Raw genomic sequence first — 27,428 nt, 5'->3', positions numbered from 1 at the left:
TTCAGAGTAGAACTGAAATTTCTTTGCTTGTGTGTATAGGGGTGTCAGTATGACCTTGAATAAATCTATTTTGAGGTTTTTATTTATCATAGTTAAGTTTGGGCTAAATTTCAATAGGTTTTGAAGCACGCTTATGCACATGCTTATCTTTACCCATAAAACTTGAGGATTGCTCATCTGCCCGAGTTAAGCACAGCACAAGTGACTACAAAATGAAGGCCTGGTGTACAATTCATTATAGTAGCACCTAAAGCACAAAATCCAACAAAATGTTTGTATTGAAAAAAAAAGAAAAAATTAAAAATTTTATTATAGAGATCCTTTGCAACTATGCTTTTCAGGTAGAAATGTATACAAGAAATTCCAATACCTGAAGATACAGTGAAAATCATGCGAAATGTGAACAGAGTGTATAAGATAATACAGCTCTTCCATGCAGTGATGGATAGTTCCATATGCAGGTTTGTCAAACTGCAGGAGGAAAAGAAACGCTCCTCTTTTTAACGATTTTTATTTGCAACTTTGCTCAATTTCACAGTATTGCTGCTTTAAAATACTGTCAGCAGCAGGTAAGGCAGGCACTGAAGAGAAATCATGTGAGAACTAAAAGTATACGGCTGCACCTTAATTTCTAGTGTGATCACAACACAGGTAACTGGACCCACGGAAACTTCACTAGCACAGATAACAACAGACATGGCTTGGACTAGCTGTCTGAGTAAGTGCCTTGATCTTTTACACGCATGCAAAGTTTATTCTACCATACTTTCACCACTATTAATACACTGGAAGCTTTAACAGATTGCACAGAGCGCTGCAATCATACCTTCATTTGCGTTGCACCAGGTAAGAGAGACAGTGGCACAGAAGCCTATATCTAACAAATCAAAAACTGTTTAGGATCTGAACAGGGATCTCTTCTCTCTTTCTCTTATGGCATCCCCTCTGCCTCATTATCATAGCTTTCATTTCTTTGCATCATGCACTCTGCTACCGTTCCTTAATGAACTCCATCCAAAATCCTAAGGAGGCAGCAGCAACGGCTGCAGTTTCAAAGTGTTAAAAGTGGACTAGAAAGACAATGGGGTGACACAGGAGACAGACAGTCTCTGTACCCCTTACAGCTTTGCCGAGTCTGAGCAAATTAATCAGTTCTTCTTCTGCATGTGAATCTAGGTGTATAAGGTGACAACCAAAGGATAGTGAGATACCTCCCTCATGCCAAAGGATGTTCAGAGAACAGAAGAAAGGAAAAATTGAATTCCAGCACAAGAAGAACAACACTAACTGATGACAAATTGAGTAGGATGGAAAGGAAGGTATGCAGTCCACAACACAAGTTCTGCTTTTCTGGAACTTCAGGGAAGAACAGAACTGGTTTATCATCTAAGATCAAGATTTCTCTTATTGGGGCCACTCAAATTTTATAGGAATCTCTAAGACTCATATGCAAATGTTTAGAAGCAAAAGCGTATCTGGAAGAGACAAAAAGAGACAGGTGCAGCAGACAGAAGAGTATGTAGTTAAGCTGGGAGGAATAGCTGAGTATGAAAAAAGGAAGTAATATAACATAGTGAGAGAGAAACGGTGCAAAAGTAAAAGAGGAAATGACATGAAAGACACAGGAAAAAGTATAGCCCAATGATAGTAAAGAGGAAAAAAAACACTCAACAAAGCCCAGAAGATTTAGAAATATACACATCTTAAAAAAATGGTCTAAGACTGCCAAAACTGTACTCTTCAAGCAAAGCAGATAACACCTGTCATTCCAATAAACTGTGCAGGAAATAAAAGGAAGAGTTGTTTTTCCACACTGGAGGAATGTGTTATAACACAGGACTGATTAATTACCTGTATCCAGTCTTCATTATCTAAGCTAAGAACAATGCAGAAACTTAGTGTGAATTGGAAGGAACACAGAATCTGGAAACTAAAGCTATTTTCATTTTAGTAACTGAAAAGTTTACAACACATGTAAGAGAAGTTACTTTTGTCACTACGCCGAGTATTTTAATTGCTACCACCAAAAAACTCATCACTTGAAAAACTTTTCATTAAGTCATCATTCTTGTCTACACCTTTTTCCAAGACCTTGTCCAGGAGATACTGATGAATATGGTAATTGTTTTTCAAAGTCAGCTGAAGAGACATCTAGTTACTCATTCAAAGAATGTCCAGGCTTGGTGAATTCACCTGCTTTACTATTACACGTAACTCATGAATGGACTAATTTGATATTCATCTAGAGGTATCTCCTTTAGCTTCAGGCATAGGAAAGCATTACTGTAAACAATGGTTTAGATTTCCTCAGGAGCTACTGGGTTATATACTGCCAGTAGTTGGTCTGCACAACCTCTTTCCAACAGTTGAGACTACTACAGCATACTGAATTGGTCTCTGCTCTACTGAGCTTTCTCTATGCTTTCAAATAGGGTATTTAAAATGTAAACCAACTCCCAGTCCAAAATTGCTGCCCAGACAGCAGGCCTCAACTCTTTCAAAGAAAGACCTTCATAAAGCCCTTAAATCTTAAGTCAGTTTCACATCCAACACACTGTTTTAGCTTCCCACAATCCTATGAAATCCATCTACTATGCTTCAGGCTTTTTAATCTGTCAGCGATACTTCTTACAAAAGTTTTATTTTCTCTCTGATTGATAAATCATCAGTTAAATACAACCAGCAAATCAGCTGGAACGAAAAACCTGTAATATTTGTCTTAAGCTTTTCTTAAATGACAGAGACTTGGCAGCACTGCAGAATTAACTTACGCATGTAGCTGTAATAAGAAGGGAAGAAATATGTGCGAAGATTCAATCCCATTATTTAAAATAGTTAATTTTAGTGGGAAAAATGAAAATATTATAACTATGCTTACCAAGAAATATGTTAAATAGTAACAGAGACCATGAGATCTTCTGGAAAAGATGCTGAAGGAAATGGGATACTGCAGATAAGAGTAGTAAAAATCAAGGAAGAGGAAATTTCATACAAATAAAAAAAAGAAAGAGGCAGACAGAATGAATTGGTTGAAAATAAGGAGATAGAAAATATAACCAGAAAGATTAAGTAGTAGGAATACAGGGGCAGATGTGAATTTATTTATTACTGAAAACAACCAAGTAAAATCATAACTGACCATTTTTTTAACATCCTTAGTAATCGTGCCTTACATTAAGTTTACAACTGGAGGTAGATTTTTTCAAATTTATAGTCGGTGTCACAATGCCTTTTTTTTCCTATCTTGACTGATCTTTTATGGGAATGCATTTTTCTTTTGGACATTAGGACTGACAGATGTCAAACCAAACATTACATTTATTTAAGTCAAACTCTTTGTCCCATAAGGTACAATACACTGCAGCTTTAAAGTCTAACAAAATATTTAAACAACAGGAGAGCACAACAAAAGAATTAGGAATAACTTTTGTATTATTCTAAGCTATAAAGCTTGCTTGATCATATTGAGCTACTAATAACAGGAGAGTTTACTGAACTTAGAGCGTAGCCATAAGGTGAAACACGTAACTCCCAGCAGCAGAAGGCCAACCTGGACGTGCACCTGCAACTCCTGCTGGGTTGGGGAACCCAAAGCTACATCAGGAAGCCACAAAAGTGATCTGATGAAGTGGAAAGGTCAGGGAAACACATGCACCTCATAAGTTGGGTTTTAACTGAGGAATAAAGATGAGAAGACTAAGTAAACAGTGAGAGAGGTCGGAAGAATGAGAACGTGCAGTATGAATAGGTAGCTAAAAATGTACAGTAATATGAAATAGGTTCAGTTAAAATACCTTTGAAAAAAGGATTCACAGTATTAAAAGTTTAGCTATAGAGCAAAAGCATGTTCTCAACGGAACACTGAAATAGCAGATTTTTTTTAACTAAGACTTAACATTTAAAAAAATATATATAACTATATTGGGAAGTCATAAAGAAGGATACCATTTGCTATCTGGTAAGATTCACTAGAAGAAAGCAGTTTTACTGCTGAAGCAGCACTGGCCTATAATATAGCATTACATAACATGACATTATCTATGAAAAATAGATTAGCCACGCACAGCACTGTAACATTTAGTAAATGAAATAGAGTACAAATCAGAACTTTACCGGACTCTTAGCATCACTGAACAACCATTATCTCATTTGCAAAAGTTACCGTAGGAAAAAAAATAGAGATTCTGATAGATATTATGTATCATGTAAAAGATATGTAAAAGATTTTACCATATCTTGTGGCCAAACTAACCAGGGAAATAACTGTCAGCCCTCAAAAAACATGTTAATAACTTTTTGTGGCAAATATATGTGCAAGAAAATAAAAAAATAGGTGAATATATGCCTCCTTGAACAATGCAGGACACACGAGCATATTAGGTTTAGCACAACTGGAAGTCTATCACATTTCAGGAAAACTACAGAACTCAGTATAGGATCAAACATAAGTTCTTTCAGCAGCTAAACGCACTTTAGTCGATTACTGCTTGTTAGAACTTCAAAAACATTTTAATAACAGCCACCATACCTGTTCTGTGACTTAGATATTTTTCTTCTTTTTCTTTTCAGATTCTTCTTCTTCCTTCTCTCTTTCTGCAACTTGCGTTTCATTATCTTTTGCACTAAAAATCTGAATAAGACAAATAAAAGTATTAATACCATAGATTTCCAAATGTGATAATTTATTCATTTACATTCCATAGGTCCAGACTGTGCTGCTAAATATTTGTAATATTTTGACTGTCAAGTAACACACCTGGAACAGAACTTCTTTAAGATATAGCAGCAATAACTGTAAGCTACAACAATCAACAGTAATCTTGTCATTTGAAACTGTTGACTTTATTTTATAGCTTAATAAAAGATAGCTCAGCTAGATATATTATATATTCTCTTTTTGTCACAGAGATAATGTAGTAAATATTAAGAATGAAATTCTTCCAAAAAATGAAAATATTGTATTCTAATCATATTTTTAACCCAAATTTTCTATGTACTTTAAAGCCTATGTTTTCCACTTGTGACAGAAACAGAAGCTATTACGCTATGAAGGGACCACAGCATCTCAGAAATACTCCAATAAGGATTACTACAGGAGAAAATGTTCCTATCGTTTTCATCATTTTAAGAAACAACGGTAATGTCTTATATACCCAATGGATGTAGCATGTTCTCATATGCCTTCCCGGAACTGCTTTCTGCACAAAATGTTCCCAATAGTCTTACACTCTGTTGTAAATTAGCAGCAATCACTATAGCTCCCAGCACTATCAGTCTACAGAGACACCACAGAAGTCACCTAACATTGTACAACCAGATGTTAGGGGACACTTCATACATCAAGTTGAATGCACAGGTGTCACCTGGAATAATTTCTGTGAGAAGATTTTTTATACAGTTATATTTTTTTCCCTATAAAATCAAACACATACCTGTGGTGGCGGGTTTCTTACTATATTCAGTATTTTTTCCCACCAGACGGCACAACTTACTGTACAACAAAATCACTAAAACAAGTATGTTTACAAAGCATTTTACATTTCCATAAAGGAAAGAAACCCAAGCTTTTCTTGGAGCGTTTATCACAGGCATTGCATCAGATCACTTACTTCTAGCACAGCTCTTATTGCTAATTTCATAGTGCCCTTATGAGTTGCTGTAGCTTCTTCTCTGTGATGCTTTTCCAAAAATTCGTGCACAGTTTTAGCGTTGTTACAAATGATATTGGCCTGTGGAGGACAGAAAGAGAGCTATAAATCTCACCACAACAGAAATTAATGTACCTGTTGTAATCAATCGCATAAAAGCTGGTATACATTTCAGACTGGGTGCTAATTTGGGATTCCCCCAATATCAGTATGCAATATATCATTCAGTATTTGGCTATCTGCCAGGACAGTGATTTCCCCTCACTTCTATTTAGGATCTGATAACTTTTCAAGACTTTATCTTAGTGTATCTGGGGACATAAATATATCAGAACAGGGGTTCTCAAAACTTTTTCATGCCACACATGTCTTTTTCTATATGTACACTATGCTAGCAACTCTTTATTTGCTAAAACTTCTTCTGATACAGAGCTAGGGAAGGACAGAAATTTTGAAACTGCCTAACACAGTCCTGTGACCAACAGTTGAAGAAACTCAAATTAAATTCTGTCCATGGGAGAAGCATTCTGAGCGGGCCAAGATGCAGCATACTTCACTGACCGATACAGACAGACCTATATTCAGCCCTTCAAAAAAGACTTTTTTTTTTATGTTTTAAAGCTAAGTTCTGTTTGGAAGAACTGCCAAAGTTTGGTACCATCTATTTACCTCAAATAGAAAAAAAAAAGGCAAGCACAGCGTTTCTCTGTAATGGATTTCATAACTTTTTTTCAGTTTCACCAAAACTGAAATTGCTGTCAGAGCTTCCTGGTGAACTGAATGGTGTCCACACAGTTTGGTGTGCAAGACTGGCGTGTAGTGTTTAAGCTATGTTATCTCTCACAGTGCCTAGTGAATAAATATTTGTAGTGATTGCATAATGATACAATTCATACAATGCAAGTTTCAAGGATTCTTTTCCCTCTCTGAAGCTTAACAAAAAATGATTTTAACATAATTAAAAAAAAATTAACATCTGCTCATTTGAAAGGAAAGTGGAAGGTGGGCAGAAGTTTCAGCTGGGGATACTGAAGAGCTGATTGGGACCATCTGCACCCATGCCATGACTTTGTCCACTGACCGTATCCTTGAAAAGAAGTCATGTTTCGACCTGACTATCATTACACCGCTGCCAATCCCAGAAACAAGGTTCTGTCAACCTTTTCTCCAATGATAATAAGGGTGGCATGAATGGCATCTTGCACTGTTCACAGTGAAACAAGTACATTCAGAATGTTTTTTTTCTTCTCACGTTTACAATGTTGTCATTAATGAAACAGTTGTCAGATTCTGTAAACCCTCAGCTTTTCATGGTCTCATTGCTTGATCTATTTAATGTCTATCTGTATGCTCCACAATTCTTCCCCAGCTAGCTCAACAACTGCTTTGAAGTATTATGATAGCTCTTGAGCACACTGGTCTGTGTTTTGGTCTGAGTTCATTAGAGATGAAAGAAATCCACAGGACAGGGAAAAGCAGATGGTAGCTTCCACTACCCTGCTTTCTGGCTCTTGGGAATCAAGCAGAGAACATGAACTGTAATCCAGTTAACTACACCCTTGAGGCAAAACCCGGGGAATAAGAAGCAACTACAGGCAGGCCCCAGCAGGGCAGGGAAGCAAAAAAAAAGGCGTGATGGGCATATCACAGCATAGAATAGAAGACTGTAAAGCAAAACCACTCTCATTTGCAGCAGTAAGTTAACTCTGGTACTGTACACTCACCTTGGGGAAAGAAAAAAAAAAAACCACTCACACGAGGAACGAAGGAATTAGGACTTTTTCTTACCTTTTATCTATAACCTCCAATCAAGAATCTGAGTCTCAGAACAAATGGGAGCTAGGAGGGAGATGATGGTACCAGCAAGAACAGCTATTACCTGACAGGTTGTTTTATCTAAAAGGCAACTCCCCCCACAAACTTTCTAAGAGAATGCAAATTGTTTGGTTACTTGCCAATACTAGCAGTTACTTTACAGCCATCTGTAATATTAACATGTGTTAGAAAGTGACAAAAAAATAAGAATGATAAAACTAGCATTTACAATATAAATGTAGCAATGAGAAATACTTATGTAATAAAACTGTCCTCCTGGAAACAAAGGTACATCAGTACAGAAGTGATATTCACTGCTTAACTTTCTGTTTAGATTTTTTATTTCATTGGTCTCTAAAGACAGCGAAAAATGTATAAAATAAGCACAACATATGTAAAGCCAGTGTAAGACTTTAAAGGTTCCCTATGTCCTTTCCTTCAAAGCAAATGTGTTCTTTGATCTTGCCTTTACCAAGTCATATACACTGATAGGTTTGGGGAATTTTAATCCATTCTGCAGAAAAAGTTGTTTTGATTTACACATAACCAGAGCCCAGAAACTATTACAATATGTTAGCATACTATCTTTCCCCTTCCTCTTCTATTAAGCTTGGAAGATATCTATATTTTATTATCAAAGAGGATTAATCCAAAGCAGAGATGCTGAACTGTAAAGGTGGATGCGACTCCGGTCTACACCGGAGAAAACAATCCACTGCAGCAGCTTTCAGTTACCTTAGCTATGCCTGTGCCAGAAGAGAAAAATTACCAGTGCATGGGCCCAGACACTGGAACTTGATCATCGGTATTGCTACAACAGTCTCTGGCATGATTTTGGCTCAGCCTAATTAATTCTCTCCCAGATAACTCCTGAGCAACATTCAGGAATGGCCCACATTGGGAAGCATCAGTCTGGATACAGCTATTTTGTTTCTGAGGCAAGGAGAGTCTGTTCTGAACATGGCCTCAGGGACAAAAAATGGACATTGGCAGTTTTGTTCAGTAATGAAGAGGTCGTCCATGAGCATATACATTACAAGAGCTTTAAGTAACTATTAGGCACAAAGCCAGCAATGAAATTACCCCTGTAAACCGAAGGGGTAAAGATCTGATTGACTGAGTACACAGTACAAACACCAGCTGCAGTCAGATATGACCATTTCTTTAGCCTGGGTACTTCCTCAGTTCAGCCTCACTCCATCTCTCTTCATTTAAAAAAAAAAAAATAATGATCCTCCTAATTATTACCCCCATGCTCACAGCTCTGAAAGATAGGATCACTCCACCTCTCTTTTCTGCCTCCTGTACTCAAAACACATGCAACGATTTCCCTGGAACTGGAATGGAAGGCTAAATCTAATCATCTAGAGTAGCTCTCTTGCCACTGCTCCCAGTAGCACAGCTGCAGTGCTGATGGGGAGATCTTTTAGGTTAAATGAACAGTACACAGAAGGCTTCACCATATTCGTTCCTATCCTGCTTGAGTCAGTTACAAAACCCCATGATCAACAGCAAGGTAAGACTCAAAACTACCTGGTACCAAAACTCTAATGGCTTAGTTGGTGTTGTCTGTGTTTCTTCAAATACAGGTAACACAAGAGTTTTCAAAAAAGTAAAAAATTTGTATACAGAAAAGTTTATCTATAAAGCAACAAGTGAACAAAAGAATCACAAAAAAACCACAAGACAAATTTCAAATGGAATCTACTTTTAGTTTTCTGTAATAAGGTACCATTTTTGAGGCAAATATCAAGCAATATGATTGCCTTCATGAAGCTTTTACACCTATTTTTGTATTTTTGCTATAGTCTTATTATAACTTTATTCCAAAACCAAGTATGCTTCAATGGCTCACTCAGCTTGAACTTTCCTTCTGACTCTGTCGATGTTTGGTTCAGAATTCAACATCCAGCTTCAGTGGAATACATTGGCTATATATATAAACATTTTTATTGTATAAAATTGATTGCACATAAAATCCATATACACAGTACATATATTAAACTGATAGTTACTTTCCGAGAGTGGTAGGCACCAGATGAAACTGGTGCAGTTTAGGACTTCCATTGCTCTGTGTATAGAGCTGACCAGTTTTGGCATCCCAGAAAATTAAGAATATTACAGGCCCAAAACACAAGAAAATTACAAAACTGAAAAGGCAGGTTACAGCTATTCACCATATAGCTATGCATTTTTGATATACCAACTGATTATTTCTGATATTCAGAGGTTAGTTCACAGGCAGCATTGCAGCTGTACAACTCCACTCAAGTCACACACAAATAACTAAGGCAAAACTGGCTTCAGAGTGAAATAAGCATTCCCTCTTAAAACCACATGAACTACAGGAATTAAGGCTTAGTCAGATTATCCTTTAACAGGATCTTGGGCACAGCTGTGAACAGATTCCAAGGACCATCTGAGACGCTTGCAATCAATCAGACTGTTCAGCTGATCTGCAGTCTTTGAAATTAAGAATCTGTATCTGTGAGTTTTACTTTCAGTTTAGCCTCCCACACTGCTCTCTGCTGTAAGGGTTTTTGTTGTTGTTTTAAGTTTCTGGTCTTATCTCAGCTCTTGTATATGATAATATTGTTTGGTCTCTCTGCATTATTTTTATTTCCAAATTATACAAGGAAGTTCCCTCCATCTATACACATGGCAATAGACAAGAAAATATATTTGCTCGTGGTCCTTAAAATAAAAGAGCTGATATTAGCTGTTACTGTCTTGTGAAAAACAGTTATTTTTCTCAAGTGATATTCATATTTTTTAAGAAGTCCTGCAAAGAAACCTTAACCTGACTTCCTTTTTTAACAGATGGAATAGAAACAACTGCTTTGTTTTCAATATTAAGGATTTGAAGCTTTTACACAGAAGTCTAACAGTGCCAAACTGCTTGCCTGCTTTAAAGTTGCAATGTATTGTGTGAGATATTCTGTGGCTGGATCCTCAACAATCAGTTTACGGCTCTGACATTCCACCCTGGATCTGTTAGTCACTATTCTAGCATCAGCAGTCAGGCCTGCATAATCATAATGATAAAAAAACACAAAGAATCTTCAATTAACTAACAACAAACCGTTATTCAAGAAAGGGCAAACTATTACAACAGTTTTTTTTTTTTAATTCAGAAACTGCTGGAAAAGCAATGAAGATGAAGACAGAAAATACAAATTTGAAGCAGCATATAGAAGTAACTTTCTTATTCAAACTGAGAAAAGTCTTTAAATAAATTTCGAGCTATAACAGCTTTAAGTTTAAGGAAATTGGTTTTCAGTATTAAATATAGATTTAGCTCCTCCAAAAAAACGTATTAAAAAAGTCATGCTCCCTGCTGTAGCATGTCATACTTCACAGCTTTGGCATCGTACCACTCTCTCCACCACACAGTACCAGCAAACTGGAGGAACAGCAATAACACAGTCTGTAAGAAGAGGCATTTGTTGATGTGCATCTTCATTCTTGTGCATTACTAGCTAGTACAGAAAATCCAAAGCACAGGTTCACATTTTAATTTTCCTGACACTGAAGCCTGTTTAACAGGTTTCTGATTTTCCACTTTCCTAGTCACACACTAACATAGTCCTTCACCTTCCCATTCTTCTACCTGCTTATGGGGTCACTGAAAACACCAAGCTTAAAAAAGTAAATAAATACTATTTTTTTGTAAGTTGGATCATTTTGTTGAGCTGGTTACTACCAACAGCTAAAAACTTCTTCTATCGCTTGGAAACCCCTTCTTGGGGAGCATCTCCAAGGTCAGTATCAGTAATTCAAAGATAACACTGCTACCAAAAGAGGTGATTCCCCCTATGCCCTGTCTCTCACTGCATCTTCTCAGTCTCTCCCTGTGTCAGCACAAATTGTTCTACAGTTCCATGTTAAGTTACATCACTGTGTTGATATAACTCAAAATTAACTTTTTTTTGACAAACTGAGTTTTGTTTTCATCCCTTTTGAAAGCATCCTAAGAGGATGGTTTCACATCATGCTACCATGACCTAATTGGAGGTTGCCACAAAAAGCAGCAGTTCTGTTCTTCCCAGCCACTCCCTATACATACGTTCCTGCAGCTTCCCTTGAGCTGGATTTAACAGTCACACAGCTTTATGGCAACTCACCAAAAAAGAATTATTTTTTCATCAGATTGGGGAGTTTAAGAATATCTCCTTCAGTAACAGCTTGCACTCACAGTAGGTGAAATATAACACCAAATTGTACCCTTAGTGTGTGGTTATGCAGCACAGCTGAACCGTTCTAATGGTTTGACCACCAAAAACAGACAGTCTCACTCAGCTTCTTCCTTCACTGCCTCTTTCCCTCACACAGTGTTGAGGTTCTATAGTCGCACGTTCAATCAATTCAACAAGCTAACTCAGCAAAACAATTGAAGAGTTTTCCTGTGATGTTAGTGAGTTGAATCAACTCGCAAGAGGTCAAGGAAGCATCAGAAACAGCACTAGGGAAGGGATGAAAATGCAAAGCTTAGAGCAGGGACAGGAGGAAGAAGCACCACCCAGGAGCATGCACTTGTATGAGAGTTTAAAGTCATCTAAATCAGTGCTACTGTGGCTCTCCCCTGTGGATTGCTCTCCCTTTCCTGGAGCCTTTGCTGACTCTTAGCTGACCTGAGTGAGCCAGTGCAAGAAAACTTTTCTGCCTGGCTGAGCTCGCTGCCAGACAGGCTTCTGACCTGGCTCATCCCAGCTCAGCCAGCCAGCAAAGCCAGCACAGAAATGGCTGTGGGAGAGCACAGCCAGGAACAAGACCTTTGCCCTCCAGTGGCAGCTAGCCACTACCAGTTAGTTTAGTGATAACACAAAACTGCACTTTGAGATGAGATGTATGCTTAGGCAGTTTTGCTAACCAATCTGCTGAGTTTCCATGCAGTCTTCTCTTCATTCAACCCTTATCTGAAGGAAAATATTCCCTGGGGAGGCAAATGCTCTCAAGTGTTATTGCACAGAGGTCTCATACATCAGAGATGGAAGAGCGCAGCATCAATTCAAGCCTAAAGTTCTCTCCCAACTCTCCAGGAGTATTTCCAGTACCATCCTGGTTTATTTTGCTGAATTAGAACCCTAGGTTTGCCTTGCTCCTCCCCTTTCAATGCGCTTATTGCTGTTGCAACCAGTCAGGAGCAATCCAAGGGGCTTGTCCCTGCTGATGAGACACAAATAGACCTGAGTAAGATGGCTGAAAAAATACTAGGAAATCAATCAAGTTTTAAAGATCAAAATATTTCCCATTGGCCCCATAAGGATCTTTCAGTTATATTCAAACTGGTTATGTATAAACCTAATACCTTCATACCCTAATATCAGTCTCCCAAACCACCGTGTCCATCTTCACAATGTTTTTCATAAATCCAGTCTTTTAAGGCCTTTCACATACTCCATTTTAAGGCCTTTCACATACTCCACACCTGCAATGGGATGCTCTGTGGAGCAACAACAGTGGAAACAATACCAACAAAAGCAAAACAGTCAGGATCATCAAGTGCATAAATCTTCCTCACAGATCTTTCTTCCTGAAGCTTGGCAACACATTTTTCTTCTAGCCCGAAACACAACTGTATCCAGCCCTCAAATTCCAACCTGTTAAATCGGAATAAAAAAATAGTGTCATTTCTAGTATTGACTTTATTCATGTTATGCAGAGGGGATGTTATAATACTAAATCTTTTCATACTGAGGTAGGCAAACAGCTTTTTGAAGACTGTGTCATCCTCCCCAAGCAATAAAAAATAATGTGAGGCATCTGTTTAGAAGGAAAAAATGATACGATGCGGTGAACATCACAGGAAAAAGTTGCAAACTTGCAAAAGTTGTGGTTTACAAAAACAGTACAAAGAGGCAGACCCTGCACTACGGGCTTATGATCAAAGTAGAAAACAGAGGAAATAAGGTGGTTACAAACACAAGAGCTCAGGGAGATAGCAACACAACACAGATCAATGTGATAAAAGTAGTATTCTTGTACACTAACTGTTTATAGGTACAGTCACGGCTAAGCTGATCTAACAGCTAACTACTGCCAAAGTACAATCCTGCTCCACTCTTCTGCACCAGCAATTGCTTTCCTTTGCTTTTACATTGAATCTCATCTGCTCCCAATTTGTGAAACTTAAGAGGCAGAAAACTACTTATTGAGAAAAACATTTTTTTTTCTGCTAATTTAGTTTCCTTCATCATCACACTACAAGATCAGAGGAGTAACAGTGATGGCACAGGAGACCCCGGAGTGGGAATGCGTGGCCACAAGAGAGTGTAGAGGGCACTGAAGGAAAAATATGGCTTTTGGTAACAACTACCTTTTTAGGCTGACTTAGCTGTAAGATAATGCCAGACTGCAAGCTAAATGTTATCACTGGTTTCATAGCTATTTTGGCAGGGTAAGTTTTGAAGATGAACAATGATGTACTGTGGACATTTAAGAGAGACTCCTTCCATGTTCACAGGATAGAATGAGAGGAAGATGAAGACTGCTTCTTTGAAAATTTATAAGAAGGACTAATGCAAAAGAGTCTACAGTCAACTTCTCAACAGCAGATGAGAAACTTGTTTCTTTCTTGGCTGGATTTGAGACTTAGAATTTCTTCTCATCAAACTTTTTTCTTAAAAGATACAAATCAATGAATGCTAAGAAGGAAAGAAAACTTTTCACTGGTATTTTGTCAGACCTGACAACAGGCTGAAGAAGGTAAATGAAAGATATGAGTGACCAATAATAAATAAACAAAGGATTTGAACTGAAAGTCCCAAGCATGACTGAAATAGCACATAAGCATCCGCTCCTACTCTTCCTCAAAGTCCCATGTGCTGAGAAACAGCCACACTCATAGGTAATAGTACTAATACTAATACTAAGATTCTCTCCTCCAGTCAATGAGGAACTGATGAAAAAGGGGGCATATTTGGAGATATGAATAGTCCTTTCCTAATAGAAATCTCTCTTCTCACCCAGCACTCAAGAAAGAAATGCTCTTTGAGTACATTTCTTGCAAAATGCCTCAATTTATTCTTTTATTCTAAAAGTTTAAATCTTAACCAATAAATATCAATAAGCATAGGAGTTTTTATCTGCTTCTCTTCACCAGATTCTCCCACTACTTCTTCCACTTGGCTCTTCTGGTCATAATTTTGATGAATTTCAATCTTTTGTTTCCTATCTCAAGATTGCAAGATTACCTCTGTCTTTGATTTATGAGTTATAATTTCTAGTCTGTCTCTGTCTCCAGTTATCTTTTAAGCTGAAACTGGCCAAAGACTATGAGGAAGTCTGGGGAAGACAAACATCAACCAAAAAAATCTATGTTTAATAATCTTGTGGGCAACAACTAACAATGTTGTGGACACCAAGGTGAACATGAGCCAGCAATGTGCCCTTGCAGCAAAGAAGGTTAACAGCCTCCTGGGCCACATCAGGAAGAGTGTTGCCAGCAGGTCGAGGGAGATGATCCTTCCTTTCCAGTCAGCACTGGTGAGGACGCATCTGGCATGCTGTCTCCAATGCTGGGCTCTGCAGTACAAGAGAGACACGGAGCTACCGGAGCAAGTCCAGCAAAGGGCTACTAAGATGATGAAGGGACTGGAGCATCTCTCCTAGGAGGAAAGGCTGAGGGAGCTGGGACTGTTCAGCCTGGAGAAGAGAAGGTTCAGGGGGGATCTGATCAAGGTGTACAAGTATCTGAAGAGGAGGGTGTAAGGAAGACAGAGCCAGGGTCTCCAGGGCAGCTGTCAAGCGGTGGCCCCATTGGCCTAGAGATGCTGTTCAGCCTGACCGACGCCAGTGCCGTACCCCCAGCCAAGGGCAATCTCCCCTCCTGGCTCTGCCCCCATCAAAGGCACCCTCACCTCTGCCCCACCGTTTGCCAGCTGGGGAGGCACCAAGGCCGATAGCAGCGGTGGTCTGGCCCTTGGGGGTTGGGGCATGTGGGATTTTGAGGGTGGGGGAGGAACTCTGCCCGTGGTCGGTCGAGGGGTCTGTGCGGGCGGCCTGGGGCTGTGGCAGGGCAGGGCTTGAGCCCTCGGTCCAGCTCCACAAGCCCCTCGCAGTCCCCTCAGGGCCTCCACGCGCTGCCCCTCAACACCCCTCGTGCCCCTCTGCCCGCACTCCCGCAGCCCGCTGCTGCGCGCCGGGACGGATGCTGGGACAGGGGTGGCCTGGAGCCACGGGACAGCTCGGGCAGGGAGCAGCGCTGGTGGTGCAGGCGGCCGGGAGCAGCCTGGCCGCACGTCGGCCTTTTGGGCACCACCGCCGCGGGCGGAGCAGTGGCTTTCTCTCGGGGGCTGGCGGGGCCGAGGGGGATCCTGTCGACAGGGGCCCTGGGCTGCCCAGCGCCAGGCGGCAGCGCAGGAGCAAACGCCCGATGTCTTCGGCAGGGGCGGGAGATGGGGGGAGCGGCTGAGACCACTGAAGTCCAGGCGGCCCGAGCGGGGCCAGAAGAGCCCCGCTTCTCTTGGAGGATAACTTTCTCCCCACCATTTGGTATGCCAAGTCCTGTGAGCACACCGGCAGGCCCTCCTGGGCAGGCAGGAGGTTACTGCACATGCCAGGGGAATACGTGAACATTTTGTCATCGTTACATACACCCACCTGGCTCGCACACCTGCTTTCCACAGTGGCGTGCCATGGGAAGGACAGCGTTCCAGCAGCCATCAAAGCCAGCCAGCTACAAGTCAAACTTCTCCCCATGAACACAGCCTGCCGTGTGGTCATCGGTGCAGCTGCCGCTGCCTTCCCCTTGCCCGACCGCTCTGCCAAGTGCAGTGGGGCTGAGGGGGCTGGTTCTGTGGCTCTCCGCCTCACCAGCACACACCGACGCTGGGGGTCAAGAGGCATTTCCCAGCACAGCTGCTGGCGTGCAGTAGTGGGTCCCTCAGCTGGGTCCACCAGGGCAGGCCTTCGCATGGCTCTAAGATCCAATGCTGTGGGATTTGCTGGAGGTCGCTAGTATTGCTTACAGGGCTGCTGGGAGGACAAAGGCCAGGAGTTCCCACACTGTGTTTTAAAGGGCTTCTCCTGATTGAAAAGAAACACATGCATGTGATATAATGCTATATGTAGGTATGCTTAGAGTAACAAGCTTAGAGACACATTTCAAGCAACTGTTAGTTGTACTTGCACAGTCCACGTAAGAAATCTGGATCAGAGAAAGGAAACATTTCAAAATAACTTGGTTATGCTCTCTAGTGATTGTCTTGGCTCTTGAAAACACATAGGTGCTCAGTTACCCATTCTGCTTCTCCTGACAATGTGACTATGCAGAATAGCAAGGTATAAATGAGGACACTTTTGCAGGAAAGGAGTTTTGACTTTCAATGAACCATGCACGCTTAAGCAGTCTTGGTGACTAAATTACTACATAAGCAGCAAATACAGAAACAGGGCAAAACAAGTCCCCCACTTTTGGGAGAATGAATACCACATTACAAACAATGATGTGATATGTGTCTTTGACATATTAGTTCCTTTTTAAACATAAAATATGAATATAGTTTATCTCTCACTCCAAAGTTAAGAGTGAAATACATGCAGTGTGTAAGAAATGTTACAGATCCCACTCTGCAACTGGATGTCCAAGCATAATAATTTTATCCTTAAAAATATTTGAAAAGTGGAAGAAAGCAAGCAAGAAGCAAGAACTCTGCTGACATTAAAAGTGGAAAACAATAAACGTACATTCAATACAACAAGTTTTTAGTTAAGACTATATTTTCACAAATTGGTTTCAAGGCAGTAATACTCACAAAGCATATTTACAGAAGTATAAGTATATTGTTTCTTTGCTGTGCTTTCCTGTCACAGAGGTGCTGTATAAGAGAAATGGCACCACTAGTTATTAACGCTGACAAGACTATCTCTGTAACCTATTTTTGGTCAAATGTAACTGTATTCCATTGTACAATTTATTATTTTCCATTTATCAAACAAATAATCTTGAAGACCTTCTGCTGATAAAATATACAGTGACTTTGAGATATACTATGTATAGCAAGTTAAAGAACACAATATGAAGAGGTCTGTGTTATTGTTCTTCTAAGATTTAAAAAGCAATGTATAGAGAATACAAACAAAGCAAGCAGATGGAAGAGAAGAAAACCAAATACGCTTTATGTGAAGGAATGGCAGGAATGCATGGAGCTCCATCTTGGGAGGGACAATGAGCCAGCTGAGAGTTTATGGGTCAGGATCAGCAGGCAGACAAACATGGGTGATGCAGTGGTGGGTGCCTGGTACAGACCCCCTGATCAGGAACAAATATCACAAAGATCAGTTGCTCTTCAGACAACTTGAAGAAGCCTCACGTTCACAGGTCTTGGTTCTCGTGGGGGATTATAAGCACCCTGATGTCTGCTGGAGGGACAACACAGCAGGGCACAAGCAACCGAGGACATTTCTGGAGAGCATCCATGACAAATTCCTAACATAGGTGATTGAGGAGTGAATGAGGGGAGATGATCTGCTGGACCTCACACTTACAAACAAGGAAGAACTGGTCAGAGGTGGGTAGTTTTGTGTCAGTCTTGGCTGCAGTGACCATGAAATGGAGGAGTTCTGGATCCTGATAGAAGGGAACAACAAAAAAAACAGGATCACAACCTTGGACATCAAGAGACTTCAGCCTGTTCACGGACCTACTTGGAAGAATCCCATGAGATATGGCCCTGGAGAGACGAGGAGTCCAGGAGAGCTGGTCTATTTTCAAGGACGATTTCCTTCAAGCTCAAGAATGGTCCATGCCATTGAGCAGGAAAACAAGCACAGGTAGCACGAGGCCTGCATGGATGAACAAGGAGCTCCTAACTAAACTCAACATAAAAAGGAAGCATTTAAGAGATGAAAGCAGGGACAGGTGACCTGGGAAGGATATAGAGATATTGTCCGAGCACATAGGGATGAGGTTAGCAAAGCCAAAGCCCACATGGAGCTGAATCTGGCAAGGGACATGAAGGGTAACAAGGCCATTTACAGATATATCATCAGCAAAAGGAAGACTAGGGAAAATATGGGCTTGCTGCTGAATGGGGCAGGGGACCTGGTAACAAAGGATACAGAAATGGCGGAGGCAGTCAATACCTACTTTGCCTCGGTCTTTACTGGAAAGACTTGCCTTCAGCAGTACCAAGTCCCTGAGACCTGTGGGAAAGTCTGGTGCAAGGAAGCACTTATCCTCGATGGAGGAGGATCCAGTTCGGTAACATTTAAACAAATTGGACCTATAAAAGTCCATGGGACCTGATGGGATACACCTACGAGTGCTGAGGGAGCTGGCCAATATCACTGCAAAGCCCCTCTCAAATATATTTGAAAGGTTGTGGCGATCAGAGGAGGTTCCTGAGGACCGGAAGAAAGCAAATGTCAGTCCTATGTTCAAGACAGGCAGGAAGGAGGGTCCACGGAACCTATAGGCTGGTCAACCTCATCTCGATCCCTGGGAAGGTGATGGAGCAAATCATCCTGGAAACCATTTCCAAACACATGAAAGAGAGAAGGTTGTGCCTAACCAACCTGATATCCTTCTATGACGAGATGATGAGCTTGGTGGATGAGGGGAGAGCAGTGGATGTTGCTTATTTCAACTTTAGTATGGCTTACAATACTATTTCCCATTAAATCTTTACATAAACTGATGAAGCATGGCCTAGGTAAGTGGAGAGTGAGGAGGACGAAAACTGGCTGATCTGCTAGGCTCAAAGGGGTGTGATCAGCAGCACAGAGTCCAGATGGAGACCAGTGACTAGTGGAGTATCCCAGGGGGTCGATACTAGGGCATGTGTTTCACATCTTCATTAATGACGTAGATGATTGGACAGATTGCACCCTCAACAAATCTGAAGATGTTACGAAACTGCGAGGAGTGGCTGATACACCAGGCGGCTGTCCTGACATTCAGAGGGACCTTGACTGCCTGGAGAAACGGGCAGAGAGGAACCTCATGAAGTTCAACAAAAGCAAGTGCAAAGTCCTGTACCTGAGGAAGAATAACAGCATGTTGGGGGCTGACTGGCTAGAAGGCATCTTTGCAGAAAAGAATATGGCAGTCCTGGTGGACAACATGAATATGAGCCAGCAATGTGCCCGTGCAGCAAAGAAAGCCAATAACATCCTAGGCAGCACCAGGAAGTGTCACCAGCAGGTCAAGGGAGGTGATCCTTCCCCTCTGCTCAACATTGATGAGGCCACATCTGGAATCCTGTGTCCAGGATCCTTGTCTGGACTCCCTAGTACAAGACATGAACATACCACGGTGAGTCCAGTGGTGGGCCACTAAGATGGTTAAGGGCTTGGAGCATCTTTCGTATAAGGAGAGGCTGAAAGAGCTGAGGTTGTTCAGCTTTAGGAAGAGATGGCTCAGGGGGTATCTATCAATGTGTATAAATACCTGATGGAATGGTATAAAGAAGACAGAGCCAGAGTCTTCTCAACGGTGCTCAGTGACAGGACACTGGAGGAAGTGGTTAAAAACTGAAATATAGGAAGTTTCATTGAAACTTGTTTTTTTCTTTTCTTTTTTTTACTGTGAGGGTAGTCACACACTGAAGCAGATTGCCTAGAGAAGTTGTGGGCTCTTTATTCTTGGAGATATCCAAAACTCAACTGGACACAGTCCTGGGCAACCTGTTCTAGCTGACTCTGCTTTGAGCAGAGGTATTGGAGCAGATGATCTCCAGAGGTGCCTTCCAACCTTAAGCACTCTATGATTTTATGAGTCTACGATTACATATGTAGGACAGCACAGAGACATGTAAGCAGCATTAGACTGAGAAGCAAGAGCCAGCAGAAGGTACTGCAATACCAGTACCAAATACTGCAATACCAAAACCACTGGTTTGTGACCAGTGCTACCATATAGAGACTCACCAGTAAGAGAAAGAGGGATCTGAAGTATCACCCAATGTGCTTTGTGGCAGGGAAGGGTGCAGCTTGCTGCCATATACGGTACGCTCATGTCTCTTGCCAAATCACAGAATCACAGAATGGTTGAAGTTGGAAGGGACCTCTGGAGATCATCTAGTCCAACCCCCTTGCTCAAGCAGGGTCCTCTGGAACATATTTCCCAGGATCATGTCCAGATGGGTTTTGAATATCTCCAGGGAAGGAGACTCCACAGCCTCTCTGGGCAACCTGTGCCAGTGCTCTGTCACCCTCACAGGAAAGAAGTTTTTCCTCATGTTCAGATGGAAACATGTTCCTGTGTTTCAGTTTGTGCCCGTTGCCTCTTGTCCTGTCACTGGGCACCACGGAGAAGAGTCTGGCCCCATCCTCTCGACACCCTCCCTTCAGATACTTGTACATATTGATGAGATCACCTCTCAGTCTTCTCTTCTCTAGGCTAAACAGGCCCAGCTCTCTCAGCCTTTCTTCATAGGAGAGACGCTCCAGTCCCCTAATCATCTTCGCAGCCCTAAATCTTGGACTAGAATTTAGTGTACTATGACATTGTACATTCCAAAGCACCCGAAAGCCACACTGTACTCCATAGCATAAAATGGCAGGAGGATAGCATTGACAACAAAGGAACGGACAAAATTGCTCTGCCCCTTTTCCATATTTCTCCATTGGTTGTCTTCTCCTTCAAATGGTTCTACAGTTTCTTGGTCCCTGTACCTTCTGCTGTTCAGAATTTAGACCACTAAATCACTGGCATTTGGTTTTGATCTCTCAATTCATAGATGGGTTTGAAGACCTTCAAGTTGCTAAGTCTTAAAGATATGCTTCAAATTATGCAAGCAAACTGAGTTCCTCATAAAAGCCCTGCAAGTACCCGTTTTTGACTAATTTTCACAATATTTTAAGGAATGGAGTGCATGTTTTTTTCTGAATTTTATTAAAAAGTGATCATTCACTGATGATGTCCATACTGATTTATTTCTGCAGGAGTTCCAGGTCTTATTTAGGTCATGGGATCCTGCCTTCTGCAAGAAAATTGCCTTTCCTATAATTCTCTTTCTGTATTTCCTCAACAAGTTGTTTAGAATTATGACAAGGTAGAAGCAGTGTCCTGCAGCTGTTCAGTTATTTCCTCTGTCCATGGTCACGAGTCTTCAGAAGGCCAGTGATAATGCAGAAGTGAGTCCTGAGAAGCATCTCCAGAAGAACAGTACACCTCTCCATTGCAAATTTGTTGCTTTTATACAGATAGGAGTACTCAGTTATCATCAAGATGATGGCTGCCTTTTCCGCAACAGTGCTTGGCAGTACTCTCTTATGTTTATTTTTTCTGCTTTGCTTTTGACATTGAAAAAATGAAGTCGTCAGTGAACTACAGTACTTTGCTTCTGTGTCCTAAAATAAAATATTAACCTCTAGGAATTCTTAAAGGATTTTCAGCTCTAAGGAGGCTTAGACTAGATGTTCTGCTATTCTTTTTTTATAGCATACATTCCTACTAGCTGGAGATTCCCTTTTGAAGAATAATATCAGGACACTAAAAGATTTTCTCACTGCAGCTGTTGCACTTACTCCCATTAGTGCAGACTGCTGAACATAGTGTGAGTTTCTTTATTCTCAATATTTATATTTGCAAACTAACATGGCAGATACTAGAATAAAAATTTAGCTTCACAATGATTTTTCCTGTTTTTGTTACTGCCCCTCTGGAACTTAGTAGAGCAACCAATATCTTTGTACTATTCATGCTGGTGGGGTAGTTCATATCAGTTTATATCAGAACATATAAGCTTGTATTTCAGGTTCTGTACAATATTAATATTCTTATTAATATTCTGTGCAAAGGCTAATGCAAAATATAAATGGCAAAATTGAAAGACGCAGACAAGAAGCTGACAGACTAAATTCCAGACAAATTTACCCTATTAGTGTGATCCCTTTTAGGAAGCAAAAACACCATGAGAGACCATTTACTTTAACAACAAGCTGATATTGTTGTATAATTTGATAACAACTTACTGATTAATTAAAGAGACTGAATCTGAACAATCTTCTAAGCTCAACCATTTAAATTGGCAGATTTTCAGATGCTAGCTCCATTTTGCATCAGGAAGAATTAACATGTATTCTGGGCATGTAGGAAATCCCCCCAAAGTCACAAGATCACACCAAGTCCAGTTAGTGAAGCCCATAGAAATACTGAGCCAAAAATTGTATTTCTTCCTTTTGGTAACTTTCCTTTTTATCTACCCAAGGAAGCTACTCCTTGAGATTTGCTGTAACTGCTCCCTGATTTCTAATCTAAAAATGTTAGGAAACACACAGGCATAAACCCAAAACTCTTTTCTTTTTTTTTTTTTTTTTTTAATCACAAGATGAAAAAAAAGTCAGCCCTAAAAAAAGGCTCAAATTTGCCCTGCCATCCTACTAGCACTAGACTCTGAGCTATCATATTTACTTTTAATAAAGTGATTCTTGTCAGTTTGAGGTGAATGCACAAAATGAGGTGCTGTCTCCGAGAAAGTTCTAACTCTCAGGAATCATTCTCAACACGATACTGCAATCTTTAGTCAAGCAGGTGTAAGCAGCATTACCAAAAACGTCTTTGCTCTCCTGTCTTGTACTGTCAGCTTAGTAAATACCAACTTTAAAATGTGAATTTAAGTTTTGAATTAAAATTTGAAAATGATGATGGATCAGCATTCTGTATTTTCCTGCTTGTGAAAGGGAATGTTTTCTGATCCCTTTTTATCCGTCTCTTCTATTCCAGGGAATTTATGGAAAATCGGATAATAAAAACGGCAGAAAATATAGGCAGAAACTGAAGCTACCTTATTTTTTTCTCAGAACCGTTGGAAGACCGCATCACTGCAAATCTTACAGCTTTCCCCAAAACTAAATCAAATGAAGCCCAGTGCAGTGAGGAATTTTGACACACTCCTGAGGAGGCTAAAATCACTCAACTGTTATGCGCTTCATTTCAAATAGATAGCTTTCTCTAGGAGCCATATGTTAATGCTTTCTGGACCCTAATCTCAGAGCCTATATTGTTACCCAGGTACTTGTGTTTGAGAAAGATGAGCTGGAAACACAGGGAAAAAAATGTTTCAGAAAAGGGCACATCCTTCTCTGTCTGCATTCTTCTCCCTTCAAAAAGTATGAAATACTGAAATACACATGAAAAAAAAAAAGGATGCTACACTGATAAAACTTGGAGCAGAGATGGAAAAGAGCTGGATGAAACATATTTTGTATTTGAAACTCTTTGTGATGATCTAGATTTATGTATCAAAATTACAATTAAATAATGTTAAGGTTGTGAGTAACTCAAGAGTAAAGAAATGTGCAATTAAAAAGAAAATATACCATATGTCCTTCGATATCTAGGCATATTGCAGTGCATTAAGAAAGTCATAAAAGAGACACCCTGTTGTGGTTATGTGTTCCGAGACATGTGGCACGTTTCCATTGTAGCTATCTATTTCCCTGCCTGTATGCATCTGTGCCATTATTTAAATGTTGATTTTCAATGTGATTTTCTCTTTCCCCGTTAAAAAATGGAGCTGCAGTCTCTTTTTTGAACTTTTCTTTAGATCATGAACATGGAAACCCCAAATTTTAAACATATGAATGTAAAATCATCACAAAGAAAGGGGAATAACTGGATTTAATTTACAACTACCAGATAAAACCAGGCAAAAGAGACAGTTTTAATTATTTTAAATGAATGATCTTTTCTTATGTCTGTATCTTCCTTTGGTAACAGCTGAATTCCAAACATTGTTCTGCATTTGGAATGGAAAACAGGAATGCACTTAAAAGTATCTAGTATTTAATTTAGGCCATCTCTGGGAATTAGGATGGGCAATTACTCCTTTCATTTTAAGGTTCCACCATCCCCGTGCAATCCCACAAACCTTTTTTTTTTTCTTCTACTGATCATCAGCCTGAAAGTGTGGGAGAGCACGATGCATTATTCTGAGCTTAAAAGCAATTGCTATGTGGCTGACACCTAACCCACATTGTGTCAAATACTGTCGTCACCAAGATACCCCAATGCAAAACATTTCAGAAACAGCAGCTGTCTAACTAGAGGATGGCAGCAAGGTTAGTTATACTTGTCGGAAGAGAACAGCATTTTGAAGAATTCTCAGTGTTCAGAATACTTCATGAGAATGTATTTGTCCTCTGATTGCTGAAGGTGCCTGCCGCCTTAGAATACTTTCCGACACATCCCTATTTCTCAAAAGCCAAGTATCTACTTCTGCTAAGGAAATAAGTCCTGTTTCTTCTATTGCAACTGGCTAGAAGGTAGTACCTTCTCATTCTATTCTGGCCACAGTGATCTTGTACTCTTTATTCTTAGGACTGTCATTTGTAGTATCTAGAAATAATATTGATTTGAGCACAGAGCTATTGCCACATCTCTGTGGTATGAGTGCACTCCAAGAATATTCAACAAAAACCATGAATGACCATGAAGCCCATCAACTTCAGAAAAAAGGGTTTCTTCAACCATTTCTTTTTGCCTTTGTTTTCCTACAAGTATGATAATACTGCTGCTACAGATAATAATGAAATGTGTGGGAAGGTGAGAGAAAAAAAACTGCTTGTACAAATAAAGTAAAGCGGACCTAGATACCATGGTGATGAGTGAAACGTGTAGAAACACAAACAACCTAATGGATATGCCGGCACTAGTCCTCCTCCTTAAAATGACCTATAGTGAAATGACTGGGCCAGAATCACTTTCTGGAGAGGACAGCAAGCCAGATTAGCATCGCATCAACTCAAGGTCCTATATAACCTGAAGAGACAGGGCAGAAGAAGCACCATTCTGGGAACAGAGAGAATCAGGCCCAGGCGACAGTCCCTTGGAGAGGGGGATGCTTTGGGAATGCAAGAACAGTTTGGAGACAGAAGCCTGGGAACTGGTTGTCAAGGGGGAAAAAAATAGGGGATGATGGGCAGTCACAGTCAATCCTAGGATAACAGAGCCAGGAAGAGCAATCTCCATGGGGCTGGGGAAACAAGCCAGCCTAGAAACAGTCGGAGGAGAGAGCATGCCAGTTGGGAAGCAGCTGCACAGCCACAGGGTGGCCGAGGATGCCACTTACAAATATATGTTGTAACCAAAAAGGCTAGGGCTGGAGGGAAGAGCCAGGGACTTGAGCCAGCAACAGCTGAGAGAGGGAAAGAGAGAAGCGCGCAGAATAAGGGAGAATATTCACATTTTGTTGTGTGGCGTCATGCAACAGAGCAGTGTCCCATCAGCCACAGGAGCAGGCATTTCTGTCAAGGACCAGAGCGCAAATCAGATACTGAAGGTCACTGCCCAATACGTCAGGAAGGAGATGCAGCATTCATGGCCTACAGCACAGCACTAAACAGCATCCAGGCAGGCCAGGGACGTGCCTGGGAAAAAGCAGATTTATGAAGTTTTAGTTTGGGATTTTCTACTTTTCTTTGCCATTACCTTTGAAACTCTTACTATTGTAAAGAACAGCCTTAGACTTTGCAAACTTGTGTATCAGAATATGTGGTGAAGCCCCAGAGATCCCTCCAAAGGCAGCACTGAAAAAAATCAAGGCTGCTTTCAGCAATTTTAGCGTCTATAATTTATTAAAAGTCGTAGCAGCACTTGTTTCTCCTTGTTCGGCTTCGTTTCCATGACAGAGAAGCTGTGGCCGGGGAGGTCAGTAGGGAAACTTAATCACACACAAGCTGGCTGGGCTGGCGGGGGGGGGGAGGGGGGAGTATACAGCCCCAGGGTCTGCTCTTAAACTTTTTTTTTTTTTTAAACCTGCCAGTTCTGGCAATGACTTGACAGCAAAAAACACCACCAGAAGCCTGGAAACGTCAGCGCGAACACTACTGGGCAAACGGCACGTGCCACCGCCAACGGCAAAAACGTCCCAGCGGCACCTCCCCTGCCTCGCATGCCCAGGCCTGCGGCTGCGGCTCCGGCTCCCCACGCGAGAGGCTCTGGCGGTGCCACACCGAAGTCGCCGCGGCCTCGCCCGGGACTTGAACGAGCGCAGGACCCGCCGCTGCCGCCGCTGCCGCCTCACAGCGCTCCCCCGCGCCGCCTTCCCCCGCCGCCTCACACGGCCGCCAGAGCGCACCGCCTGGGCGCAACCAGCGCGGCCGCGGGTGGCGGGGGGAGGAGAGCGCGTTCCTCGGCACAGCCGGAGTGCGTCCCCTGTAACGTGAGCGCTAAAGCGCTCCCCTTCCCCCTCCTCTTCCCCGCCCCCCCCCCCTCGCCGGCCGTACCACTTCGCTGCCTGTCCGGCGCGGAGCCGCGTTGAGCAGGAACGTACCAACGCCAGGAAGGGAAAGGGGTAGCCAAAAAGGCCTCGTGACTGACGGAGGCCACATTTAAACGGAGCGGCGCCGATTCTTGCTCCTTTTGCTTTTCTGAAACCCAGGGAGGCGGCCACCGCCTTATCGACTCTCCCTCTCCGTGCCGGAGAGGGAGGAAGAATACCCTTCCCCCTTTCACCTTTCCCCGGCGGGGTAGAGATGGGCTGGCCCGATGGGCAGCCGCCCCCTCGCCCCGCCCCCCCGGCGCAGCGCGTTCTTCCCGGATCGCTGCCGCCTCCCGCTGCTGTTGGTTGCGCGGGGCGCGTGAGCGGGCGGGCGGCGGGGGCGGCCCCTCCTTGCAGCGGCCCGACATGTCGGTGGCGTTCGCGGCCCCGAGGCAGCGGGGGAAGGGCGAGATCACGCCGGCCGCCATCCAGAAGGTGAGGGCGCGAGAGAGGAGGGGCTCGGCCCGGCCTGGCCCGGCCCCGGGGGCTGCGGCTGCTTCCTGGCGTCGGGACGTGCGCGGAGGGGGGTGGAGGCGAGGCCCCGGGGCGCCCAAAGCCCCTCGGCGGGGCGGCGGCGGCCGGGCCGCGCTGGCGGCGGCCGGGCTGTGGCGCGGCGGGGTCCGACCCCGCGCAGCGGTCGGTGGGCGCGGGGCCGCCCCGCTGCGCTCTGCCACTTGTTCTGGGGGGCGCGGGGCGGCGCCGCCGCTGCCGCCGCCCACGGGTGTTCGCCGTGGGGTGGGCGCGGCGCGGGGAGGCC

The 27,428-nt window shown here is 42.2% G+C and overlaps 2 protein-coding genes across 8 annotated transcripts in view; one reads left to right on the top strand and one right to left on the bottom strand.

Moving 5' to 3' along the window:
* Positions 1-531: 531 nt before the first annotated feature.
* PSMA8 (proteasome 20S subunit alpha 8) lies at positions 532-27,039 on the bottom strand. The gene is made up of 5 exons (XM_068933754.1): positions 26,684-27,039; positions 12,985-13,063; positions 5,610-5,729; positions 4,529-4,630; positions 532-3,674 (listed from the first exon to the last, which is right to left on the bottom strand). The coding sequence occupies exons 1-4, from the start codon at positions 27,037-27,039 to the stop codon at positions 4,541-4,543; spliced, it is 645 nt and encodes a 214-aa protein (XP_068789855.1). The 3' UTR covers positions 532-3,674; positions 4,529-4,540.
* SS18 (SS18 subunit of BAF chromatin remodeling complex) overlaps positions 26,360-27,428 on the top strand; it is a 62,527-nt gene continuing 61,458 nt past the window's right edge. For 5 of the 7 annotated variants that reach the window (XM_068932418.1, XM_068932413.1, XM_068932416.1 and 2 more), the window contains exon 1: positions 26,925-27,106. In XM_068932418.1, the coding sequence (XP_068788519.1) occupies positions 27,038-27,106 (69 nt within the window). In that variant the 5' untranslated portion in view covers positions 26,925-27,037. Of the gene's footprint in view, positions 27,107-27,428 lie in introns of all 7 variants that reach the window. The other 2 variants (XM_068932415.1, XM_068932417.1) reach the window with 2 other exon arrangements.

The sequence above is a fragment of the Struthio camelus genome, chromosome 2, assembly GCF_040807025.1.
Source record: "Struthio camelus isolate bStrCam1 chromosome 2, bStrCam1.hap1, whole genome shotgun sequence".
Classification (NCBI taxonomy): Eukaryota; Metazoa; Chordata; class Aves; order Struthioniformes; family Struthionidae; genus Struthio; species Struthio camelus.
Note: the sequence above shows the minus strand (reverse complement) of the source record. Positions and strands in the feature narration are given on the sequence as shown.